This window comes from Egretta garzetta, unplaced genomic scaffold (assembly GCF_000687185.1).
Source record: "Egretta garzetta isolate BGI_Z169 unplaced genomic scaffold, ASM68718v1 scaffold310, whole genome shotgun sequence".
Classification (NCBI taxonomy): Eukaryota; Metazoa; Chordata; class Aves; order Pelecaniformes; family Ardeidae; genus Egretta; species Egretta garzetta.
Window position 1 is genome coordinate 278,874 of NW_009258296.1, and position 12,061 is coordinate 290,934.

The 12,061-nt window shown below is 40.9% G+C and overlaps 1 protein-coding gene across 1 annotated transcript in view; it reads left to right on the forward strand.

Moving 5' to 3' along the window:
* The first annotated feature begins 1,258 nt into the window (after positions 1-1,258).
* The window catches only part of HSD17B3 (hydroxysteroid 17-beta dehydrogenase 3), a 28,210-nt gene continuing 17,407 nt past the window's right edge, over positions 1,259-12,061 (forward strand). Inside the window, exons 1-3 of the mRNA XM_009638491.2 lie at positions 1,259-1,487; positions 3,555-3,601; positions 9,470-9,545. Of these exons, the coding sequence (XP_009636786.2) occupies positions 1,304-1,487; positions 3,555-3,601; positions 9,470-9,545 (307 nt within the window). The 5' untranslated portion in view covers positions 1,259-1,303. The remainder of the gene's footprint in view (positions 1,488-3,554; positions 3,602-9,469; positions 9,546-12,061) is intronic.

Sequence of the window (12,061 nt, forward strand, 5' to 3'; positions counted from 1 at the left end):
GGTAAAACAAGAGGTGTTATGGTATAGAAAACAGCAATTATACTGAAATTTTAAGAGGGCTTATGTGTGAGGAAACTGGGTTGTTAAGCTGAGATGGTAGTGATTTTTATATCTTCTTTTTACTGATACAGTTAATGTCACATTCCTTGTGATTCAGACATCGTCTTTACTGTGTAATACATCTGCATAGTTTGGATTTCTGGCTGAAGGTGTCAGTAATGTGGCACCTGACATACATAGCCCCTCTGCAGTTGGAGATTTCTGGGTGTGAGGTTTAGGTTAAAGTTTAAAGATGATTCGTGAATATAATTAAAATATGGAGACATTTTATTTTCCTTTATCCTAAGTGCATGTGTAAGGATCAGTGTTCGTCTTCTCCAGCTTAAACTGATCTATACAAAAATCAATGTTTCAAATCACCAGTACAAAGAAGAGTGAAGGTTGTCTCTGTGCCTTCCCAGAGAAATTCCACACGCTTTTAACATTTTTTTAATCACTTGAAGTCTGAATTTCATTGATTTCATATTTGTTTTGCAGTGACATACTGTTCTTGTAAGCATTTTTTCCCCCTAAAGGTTTTGAAGTATGTCCTGAACTTTAATACTGATTTAATAAATCATTTCAAATATACTTTGTTCAGAAAAGCTGAAAGCCCTATTCCCTTGATAGTAGTTTACTACACTTCTTCATGCCATAATCGCATCATTTGTAAAATGGGTCTAATGGTATTAACCTCTTTTCAGAAAGCTCTTTGAAAAGTTGGATGATACTGCTTTCTCCATATAGAAATAATTAGGTGACTTTAGTAACCTTTCACTATTTTGTCTTTGAATTTGTAGATAAATCTATTTTTCTGGCCTCCACACAAATTTGGTGTAAACTTGCCCTGGAAGTGTCTGGGCTAGAGTTTAACTCTTCAGCACTGTAAGAAGTAGTGCTGATGTGTGTTATCCCCAAGGTTTGGAGTATTCTTATCCAGGGTTTTGTGTTAGACCCATCTTTAGTCTCTATGAATCCTAAACAATGACAAGAAAAATATTTTTTTCTTTCTGTTGTTGGGTAGTTTCCAGAGAAGGAGTGAAACCGTTTCTCTAAAGCAAGCACCAGCAATCATTGTTTAGTTTGGATTTTTCAGTAGTTTACAAATCCGGGTGTAATGTAAGAGATGTTATGCTAATCTAAACCCTGGACATTCCTTGGAAAAAGAAAATCACGTGACTTGATTAGACTTCTCATTTCTCTGCTGGTGCTCAGGGACTAGCAGCGTGCTGGAAAGAGGCATTTCCCAGGGAGAGAGTGACCGATGCATGCTAGCTCGCTGCCTGTGCTCACCATGGAAGCGTTCCAGTGCCAGCTGCTCACTCTTACTGGGGGTCTGATCTGTTTCAGTACTCTGCTAAAATGCGTCAGATTTATGAAATACATTTTCCCACGTATCTGGAGTGCTTTGCCTCAGACTTTCTTTCAATCGCTGGGACAATGGGCAGGTAAAGGAAACTTCCCTCACCTTCTTCTTGTAACTGCGTGATGGATTGTTACATTACTTACTGCGAGAGGTTTTCCTTGTGTTTCCTTACCCTGTCCCTTCAGAACAAAACACACTTTTCCACTGGTTTGCCTAATTTCTTGTTTTCTCCCAGTAACTTTGGTTTTATGAGCCTGAAGGTTTTGCGTACTTGGGGAGAACAGATAAATAGTCAAATTGGTAACAGCTTGTGCACCTCGTGTATAGATGTGAATTTTCTCCCTGGTCCTACTTCCGATGTTTTTTCTCTACTGCAAACGCTTGAGTTTTAATAGCATTGCCTTTATCCTCTGTTTCCTGATACGTGAAGCAACTAGTTTATGTCTAGCATATGGTCTCCGCTCTTCAAAGCATGTTTTCTTTGTTCCTGGTGACTTTGCTCCAGTCTGGTTTTTTCCAAATTGGTGACCTATCCTTAATGGTATCATTAACGAGCCAAATCTACTCTAGCCTAAAAACTTCAAAGGCTGCAACTTGGCAGTACTTTTTTAAAGATATTACACTTTCTCATAAAATAACAGAAATGTTTAATAAACACTTCCTACTGATCATTGATGTTTTTTCTTAAGCTCATTAGGTTATCAGTATTAAGCAAGAATGAACAGGTACTACAGTGTCTGAGTTCCTGGGCTACAGATGTCACCAATGGTGGCATCTTGTTAAGAAGTGGCCCAAACAAGTACTCTTGTGCTTTATTCCTTCCCCCCCGTGTTAGAGATTTGATGTGTCTGGACTGAGCACGTGTTTAATAAGCACATCTCACAGTGGATTAATAAGAAATTAAATCCACCCCTTTGCAGAAAACCTGCCTGAATACCAGCTGCTTCTGAAGCAATACATAGGTCTCATTTTGATGTGAGGCAAGGAGCTTTGTTGCATGCGTGAGGTGAGGAGCAGCGCCTGGAACTTTCTGTGTCAAATCCCTGCTTCCACTGAAGGCTGAGGGACTCATTTCTTCCAGTGGACCTTTTATGCTCTGTCCCTTTATAGACATAAAGTCTTCTGGGCCCAGTAAAATTCAGAAGGCTTGGATGGTTTGCTGTATCACATGGCACATTAGGTCCTGAGCATCACAAAAATTAAAAGTTGGGAGGTGGAAGCTTGTTTCCCAGCAGACTCTTGTTTTTCATCTGCAGGTTTGCTAGAGAGTAAAAGGTCCGCTGCTGCTTTGCAGTGGGGCCTCTTTTCTCTGCAACATGAGGGAGTAATTGCCCTTCTGTTGGCAGCGAACCTTGCCTCCCCAGTGTCTCTTGCAGTTTAGAAGTCCTTATCCCACATTTTTTAGATACTGACTGATTTTCAGTTTTGCTCTGAAAACTTACCAGTTTTACCTTGGAATTGCTTTAGTGCTTTCCTACTTTATTTCTTCTTTATTTCTAAGTTGATAAGAATTTTCTTTCTATCGTTCCTCCTTAGTATTTGTTTGTGTAACATTTAAAGTTCAGGGTGCTTTGCAAATGCCAAAGCCTGTTTACTTTCCTAGTAATACTAAATCTAAAGGTAAAATGAATTGGGCAGCTCTGAAGGAAGCATGTTTTATAGATGCCGGTAAGTTTGCTGTGACATTTCCTTCAGACCTTTAGATTTCTTGTGTGAGAAAGTATTATATCAGCTTTAGTCACCAGTTAGTCCTGATCACCTACCGTTCTGCCAGCAGCATACAAATGAAAGACTTGCAAAGCAGAACTTGTAAAAAATATGTATATGTAAGAAAATTCTACCACCTCTTAGGCAACTGGCTGGTTGCTGAGCATCTCCCTGTTGAAAATGAGAGTAATAACTACCTACTGCATCAACTAAGTTGCTGTGGGGAGGGGTTTGCTTTGAAGAGAAAATGTGCTAAATGAAGTAACAAAAAGACTAAGTCAGAAGGGAATAAATTTTTAAGAAGATTGATTCTGTGTTTAGTAGAAGCATTTGGGCTGCAACATTCAGGAAACACAGATGATGAAGATTAAAGAATTCAAGAAATATCAAACTAGAGCAGAGCTACTATTATAATCCCAATTTTTCTTTTTACTTTCTCCAGTGGTCACAGGAGCAGGAGATGGGCTTGGAAAAGCATATTCCTTTGAGGTAGGAACGATTACTTACCCTTAAATTTAACAAAGTGGCAATGGCTGCTCCATCAATCTCTGCAAGTTAGCAAAATTATTCCAGGATTCAAAACCACTGTGACAAACATGGTACTAATCCTTCTCTCTAGATGCACAGAAGAGCATTCATTAAGTTCTGAAAGAAAGCTGGTACTGCATTCCAGAGGAAAGTCATTCATGCCTCAATGGTCTCACCAGTCAAGGAAATAAAATGGAAACACTGGGTAATCCAAAAGGTTTCATGTTGTCTGTCCAGGGTAGGAATTCGCCTACCTTGTCCTTTTTTACCCAGTTTCACAGCTTATCTGCTTTTTGACTTTCAGTGGGGTGGTTCTGCATTAACACACAAAATGTAATTTTCTAGCCTTTACACTTGCAAACACATTTTTAAAGGTACATCCCAAACAACAAATAAAGGAGAAATCTTTGTAAATTAACATAAACTACAAGTTATGGAAATTATAAGGAAATCTCATGGTTCAATTAAGAATTGGAAGCTCTAGGGGCCTGCAGGAGGAGACAGAATCTTTGTGCTGACCCCGTAGCTGCTGCTGTGCAGTCACTACAGCAGCCCCTCTCTATTCACCTGTGCTAATCAATGCCGAAGGCAGGGTGGCCTTGTACCATCTTGTGCCAGCCTTGCTATTAGTGATAGTGACCAAACTGTAGATTTTTCTCTTTGGTGTCTTCATTCAAAACCGGCTCCCTTTCTAGAAGCTAAGCAGCAATGAAACATGAGTTATTGTCTTCAACCTGAGGTCACCAGGTGAAAATTAGCAGCCTGTCACATGCAAGAGTTTGGATGTGCTCATAAGTTGTAAAATGTATCTCACAGGAAAGGAAAATGAGTTTGCTTTTGAATTATTTTACAGGATGTTTAAGTTAGGCTTTTTAAGTGTATGCATTGTTTAAGCACCTACCTCATGATTTTCATTACTGGGGGAGGCAATACAATAACTACTTTGGAAAGCGCATTGAACGTAGGAAGCAAAAAGACAAATACCAACTATTATAGTTTAACATTTGGCATAGTTGTGATTAAGATGATGAGATCTCCTGTGGGAAAGAAGGGAAAATGTTGCCTTCTGTCTACGCGCTGACTCGCTGTAGTGATGAGCAAGCCTGTGAATGTCTAGATCAGAGCCTCTGTTGTTGTTTTGCTTCCTTTGTGCTCTGCTTCCTTTGTACCATACGGGTTATGCAAGAGTAAACCCCCTTTAAAAGGCCAGCTATAGCATGTGAATGGCTGCTTTACACCATGAGAAAAAATAAAACAACTCCAGTGGGTTGTGTTTTTTTAAAAAAAAAAGCGCTGAAACTGGCTAGATTTTGTGGAACATCTGTTCATTATCTTTGGCTTTTGTGGGATGACTGAAAGCCATCTTTATCCACGCTGAGGCGTACCTTCCTCTCTAGGTGGTCCCTTTGAAGTTGTCCTCAGCTACTGCTCTGTGGGGCAGATCCCAAGCCCACACCACATGAACTCATAGTTCGGCACATCATCTTGCTGCCTGAGGTCAAAGCACACACTTGTGTGTGGCTTGTGGATAAATAAATCTGACCCTGCTGTTTTAATGTCTGTGTACCTTTGGAGTTTCTGGCTCAGCACTACTATCTTGCTGGCCTGATGTCAGGGTACAACCAGGGCACAACATTCTCTGACGTTCTTCTGGTGTAGGTCCCTCTGGTGTTATGGGCTGATGTGAAGGCAAGCCTTGTTTGATGGCCACATTGTCTGCCTTCTGGAGTTTGAGCTCTGACACCAGGTGATGAATCTCTTTCTGACATCCCAAGCTCAGGCATGGGCTGATAATGAATCATAAATGAAAGTAAGCACTCCATACTTGTTGGTATTATGTGGTATAGGAGACTAAGGAGAACAGTTCTTGTGTTTTGGAAGGCTAGTGTGATGTGGCTTTCTCTGTTCGGTATTTTATGTGGAAATCCCAGTAGGTAGTTCATTGGGTAAAACCCAGCAAACTAAGGTCCAGGGAAAGACTACAATGTTTACTGCTTCAGTACCCTTGTTCTCAAGGTTTGCAGCTAAACACAGGTCTCTGCAAAGCCTATTCAGTTCAAGAGCTGGCTGGGGCTGTGTGAAGAGATGTGAGTCTCAGAATACTATTTTGTTGATGCCAGGACACAGATTTGTTAGAGCAAATTATTGTCCCTTTCGTTTTCTGAGCTTGTGTTGGGAGGCAGGCACACACACAACTTTAGTTTATCTTCTTCTGCATGGAAGTCCAGGCTTCCATGAAATCTCCTTCTGTATGTCTAGCACATCAGGGTGATTTTGAAGGACTGGCCTTCTTGATCATAAAGACCCCGACCTTTTAACTGACTGTTGCATTGTCAGAGTACTGGGATTTGGGATCTAGTTTGCTATACTCATTTGAAAAGCCAGGTTTCTGTTAGATTTGGTCCATCAGTTCTTGGGCTGATGGGGTTTAGGCTCACCAGACTTGTAACGAGGAACAAAAATAAGTCAGCTGTGAGTGTGCTGCTAGGCTGTCATGTCTCTACTCATCTGTTAGCATTTCAGGTACCAGTGCAGTCTTGTTTGTTCTGTTTTTCTTACATAATAACTACAGATGTGCTTTAGCATCTGTTACTGGCTTAGCACCTCAAACCTTCTGGATTTATGGATCGGGCCGTGCCGTGTTCTGAGACTTGTGGTTTAGCCTCTGCACACTTCTCATCTGATACCAGGGCACAAGCAGGATATTGGTGACTCACAGAGTCACCATTTTTGTTATTGTTAATATTTTATAACTCTCTTATAAGTCAGGCCAGTGCTTGTGTCTAAGTCAATGTTTCAGTGGACCATTGTGAGACAGGCACATCATTTATTAATACAACAGTTTATCAAATCTTAAATTTTTGTTTCATTTCCTGAAATTTGCATAGCATTACCAGCAATATAATACAATCTAAATATGATCTGAGTTCTCCTGCTCCAGTTGCATATGTCGTCTAATTTCTCCACTTGGTCTGGGATTTGTTCCTGGAAATACAGCTATGCTACTTGTGTTGCACAAGTGCAGGGCTAGCAGAAAGCTTGCAGAAACTTCTGCCCTGTTGTCTCAGTCCTGGTCTGAGGTTGGACCAAAAAGGGTTGAAAGATTAGAATCATAGAGACCTTACAGGTCTGACCCCCAAGTGAGGAAAGAAATGGGGTGAAACACTGAGGCCACATCAGCACAACCTTGGAGAAGAGAGAATAATCTCTTTTGTAATAGGTAGAAATTTACAGTAGGCAGCTACAGATTCCATAAAGCTTTATTAGGGATTTTAAATTATTGTATCTAATGATAGTGTAGAGGTTAACCAGTTTGTCAGTGTAACTGTAATAGTTACATTCATGGTTTGAATCCATGCATGGTTTGAATCTAAGACCCGTGTCTTGCCTTTCATGAAGCTTTATTGTTTAAAAATTCACCTCAGACTGAGCTGCAAAAATGTGCTAGAAAATGCAGAGTGATTTTATACTAATTTAATGTTGGTTTAAATTTTTTAACGAGTTTGTGAGATTCCAGGGTACAGATCCTGCTTGATCTTTCTGCAGTATTAGCCTGGTTTCTAAACGCTATGTTGTCATAATTTGTTCTGGCTGGAGTCAAGATAATGATCTTACATTTTAGCAGTCTGAGAGGTTCAGGAGCATTTTAGTCTTTTGCCACTGGGAGTCAGGATTTCCTAACATAAGCAGCTTCATGTTACACTACTGGGAGCCAGTGCTTATTCTTAACTGTGAGGGGAAATACCATACTCTAACACCAGACCCTTTTTATTTTAGGAAAATGCTTTGGGCTAAAGATGTCTACACTGAAAGTTTCCTTTATTTGAAATGTGGTAGTGTTAAAACTGATTTAACCTTTGCTGTGGATGGCCAGGAAATCCTTTTCTAAGCACAGTCCTTTTTGTTTGCCTGACGGCCCTACGAAACCCGTTTCTGAAAAGGATGCACGTTTCTGTGCGGGTAAGGAAGCAAAAAAGAGTAGTCAGGTGGGTAGCCTTATACTTCTGGTTATTCTGGTATACAGCATTAAGGGAGAACCCTCTCACCTGATGGTTAACAATTTTATAAGATTGCCACAAATGTGTGCTTTTACCTAAAATACAGTGCAATCCTAACAATAGGAATAATTTTTTACTTAGGTTTTAGGAGACACTGCTGAGATGATATTGAGAAGCCCAGTGAAGCAGGACTTAGTTTTTGTTCTGTATATGACATGGCTGATATTAGGGCTCAGGTCTGAAGGCACAAAAATTAAAATAATCCCCATCTGAACACCCCCAAAAGGCAGAAATGAGCAAGTGACCGTGGAAACGGAGGCCATGTCTCTGTTTGGAAATGGCTGGAGTCAAACTCATTGTGGACAAAGGGAAACCTGCCAGTACATGGGCAGTTAGAGTTCTCTTCCTGAGAACTTAAAATGGAGCCCTAAAATAATCTTTTGAAACTCCCGAGTATCTAAGTCTGTGCAGGTCTCTTTGGAGCACCCATCAATTGTACGAGAGGGTCTCCAAAAGCAACAGAATCGTGAGCATGGTCTTTGTGCTGCAAATGTGAATGGTTGTGGTTGGTACATTTCACAGGCAGCCTGCTCCTCGTACTCTGGATGTCGTGAATTCTTGAACAAAGGTCCTTATTCCTTAACATTCTCTGCATTGTTTCAGAAGAGCCCAACAGGACAAACTGCTTCCCTCAAATAGATTTAAGGAGAAAATGTTGCAGGGAGTCAGTTGTGGAAAGGAATGGGTCTTCAGTGCCTGGGCTTCACCAGTTAGTTTCTTTTTCTGAGCAATCCTGGTACTTTCAGATAACATCGGCTTTATCTTTTGTGCTGACTAATTTACTTTTCTTTCTCTTTGCTTTCATGGGCATTTTTCTAGTTTCAGCTTTATCTTTCCTTTCTTTATGCATGCAACTCCATTCAGCTTCTGCTTGTTAATAACTTAGTTTCACACGCTGGGGCTGTGGTTCTCTCTCAAGTTTTGTCTAAAACTCTCTAACTGATGGGACTGGGAGACCTTAAGAAAACAGGAGAAAACCGTTCTCTATTTGTTCTGCATTTGTTCTGCACGTGGTAATACCAAACTGACTATAAACAGGCTGCTGTGTTAAATAGTGTTTCCAGCTATAAACTTCAATGTTGCCAACATCTTTGTGGATGTACATTTATGTGAATGTATTTTGAATATTTATGCATGGTTTTCATCTTTTTTACTTGGTTTCTTTTTTTTTTTTTTTTAGTTTGCATCTAATGGGAAGAATGGTTAAAATTTATCCCTCTGACCTGCATGAGATTTTATTTCTGTTAAAAATAAAATGAATAAAGTTCAAATCCTTTCAAACTTTTGAGCCTTCAAATCAATATGCCTAATCTACTTCCTCAGGATAAAAAATATGTGAGGGTGGAATGTGGTGTTGTAAAATGAATTAGGAAGTCATGAACATATTTGGCCTCCCAAATCCAAGTTGAAATAAAAATGTGTTTCTGGGAAATGTCACGTTGCTTTCACTCTCTGCAGACTTTCATTCATTTGAAATTGGCTCAAATTATTTCTTTTTATTCATATTATTGGGGTTTGATTGTTGTCCAGTATATTTTTCTTGTCAGGGTCCAAGATTATACAGTAAAGGAGATGTTTTGGAAGACTGTCAAAAGCCTGAGTATTGTTTGGCCAGGTTTTAATATCTGTTGTTTTCCCATTAGGCAGGTGGCAGGTGAATGAAAGCAATTTAAAAAAAATCCATAATTGTTTTTACTGCAAAATTGGAAAGATTGTAAAGATTCTTGTCACCTTACTGTTTTCTAACAACTTTTATATTCCTCTCTTGCAGCTGGCAAAACGTGGATTAAATATAGTTATGATAAGCAGAACTCTTGAAAAACTGCAGAGAGTAGCCTCTGAAGTTGGTAAGTGTCTGTCTCAGGCTTAGCCTCCCGTTTAGCAGCCTGGCTTTACAGGCATCTGGAGGTCTATTTCCTCGGCACAGTATCTAGTTCAATAGGGCCCCAGATATTGCTCCAGATGTAGCCCCGGGTATGGCTCCAATACCACAAATAATTTTCTGTTATTACTCTGTTTCTTGAACCCTTGGTTCATGAACCTTTGAACATGCTTGGTCATGGATCACTTTAAAAATACATGCTATAGTTCAAACAGTGCAATAGGTTGGATAAAAAAAAAGTCAGTCTGTGTTCTCTACTGGCTTCAGCTGCCCTTAAAATCTGTAAACACAGGCAAAGGAGATACAATACTAGAGTTCTTGGAGCAATCTGTGAAACAGTTCATGCTTGGGATAGAAGGGTTACCTTTAGGCGAGCTCTTGGAACATAGCAGAGGAGTAAAAATGAAATCAATGTACCTTTTTTTAAGGTTTTCAAGTTACATTTGTCTTTTGATAAAGCAGTTAAATAGTCTGTCTTTAGAATTAATGTTCCCTTTCTTCAAAGGAAATTAGCCATTTACTGCAGGGAATGGCTTGTTTAAAGATGCTATAATTGACAGCTAGGACTTCTTTAGCAGTCAAATGAGTTTATATCTCCAATTAACGTTGAAGATTGTCCAGTAATCGAGGTTATTCTTCCCAATGGCTCTTTTTCTATTCATGGCTTCTATCAGCCAGATCCCTTGACTCACAGGTTCCTGTGTTAAGCATGTGTCCCTCCAGGACTACACCTCTATCAGAAAGACTTGCTTTAAGCAGGCTTGACAGCCAGCTCCAATGGGGTGTTAGGTCTGGGATCCTCCTCTGTAGAAAGAGCAGTGCATCTCTCAGGGTTGCAGCAGACTTGAAGTGGGTGAAAAAGCCTGTAACTTCTGACCCTGCACCTACTGAAATCAAGGCTTGGACTCTGAAATTTTCTGTCTGATTTCCCTCATTTTTTCTACCAATCAACTTGTTTTACCTTGGGAAACGAGGTATTGGAGGAGGAAAGCACCAACTCCCTGAGTAGTCTCTATAAGCAGCTGTATCCGTGAGACCAATGTGACTATGGCCTACACTATCCCTTCTTAAGTAAACAGCCATAAAAATTAACTTCTGTGGAAATTAGGCCAGCTCTGGTGTCATTGCATTTCTTTGCATCTAAATGTTGAACAATTAAAATCATAGAAACCTGGGGGGAAAAAGGCTTTTTATAGTTTCTTTGCATTGTAAATTATAATCAGAAGGGCAGAATGAAAACAGTAAGATTCCTGAGACTCACATAGCCAAGTAAAGAAAAAAAGTGGTGGAGCACAGAAAGATAACATACTGTAAATTCCTTTGCACTACGATTTATTATAAGGCCGTCCACAGGACCCCCTACTTAACTGAGGCCGCACTGTGCTGAGTTGTGTAGCCACACATAAAGAAGGACTTGCCCTGTCCTGAAAGGTACTGATGTGTGGAAAACAGACTCCACAATTGTAAAGTAGGTATGTTTATTCAGCGCTGGGCACCATGGGGGGGAGGGGGGGGGGAGTCCCACCAAAGTCATGCACGCTGCAACATGGCAGCTTGCCCCGTTCATATGTAGCAAAGTGTTACATACACATGAAGTTTCCCAGTATGCCTATACATAGGCATAACCTGTCCCTGCTTCGTATTAAAATTAGTTTCAAAAGGTCATTTCCATAAGTCCCTCCCAACTGCGCATGCTCAGTGATTTGAGTCTGTGGTCTTCAGGGGTCGTTTACTTCATCGTCGGAGATGTCAAGATCGGAGGCAGCCTGGGCTGCAGTGACCACGTGCTGGTGGAGCTCACGCTCCTAAGGGAAATTACAAGAACAAAGAGTATAGTCAGGACCCTAAATTTTAGAAAAGCAAACTTCCAGCTCCTCAAGGAGATAGTCAGAAGAACTCCCTGGGAAACGGTCCTCAGAGACAGGGGAACAGAGCAGAGCTGGCGGATCTTTAAGGATGTGATCCACAGAGCGCAAGAGCTCTCGATCCCTAGCTGTAAGAAATCAGGAAAAGAAGGGAAGAGACCGGCGTGGCTGAGACAAGAGATGCTGGTCAAACTAAGGAGGAAGAGGGAACTGCACAGGCAGTGGAAGCAGGGACAGGTATCCTGGGAAGAATATAGGGAAGCGGTCAGGTTGTGTAGGAATGGGGTCAGGAAGGCCAAGGCGCAGCTGGAACTGAACTTGGCTAGGGATGCGAAGAATAATAAGAAGGGTTTCTACAGGTATATCAGCCGGAAAAGGATGGTTAAAGAAAGTGTACCCCCACTGATGAGCAAGACTGGCAGGCTGGTAACAGCAGATGAGGAGAAGGCTGAGGTACTCAACGACTTTTTTGCCTCAGTCTTCACTGGCAACCTCTCTCCTCACCCCTCCCGAGTCGATGGATGGCATGAGGGGCACCGGGAGGGCAAAACCCCTCCTGCTGTAGGAGAAGACCAGGTTCGTGACCACCTGAGGAACCTGAATGCACACAAGTCCA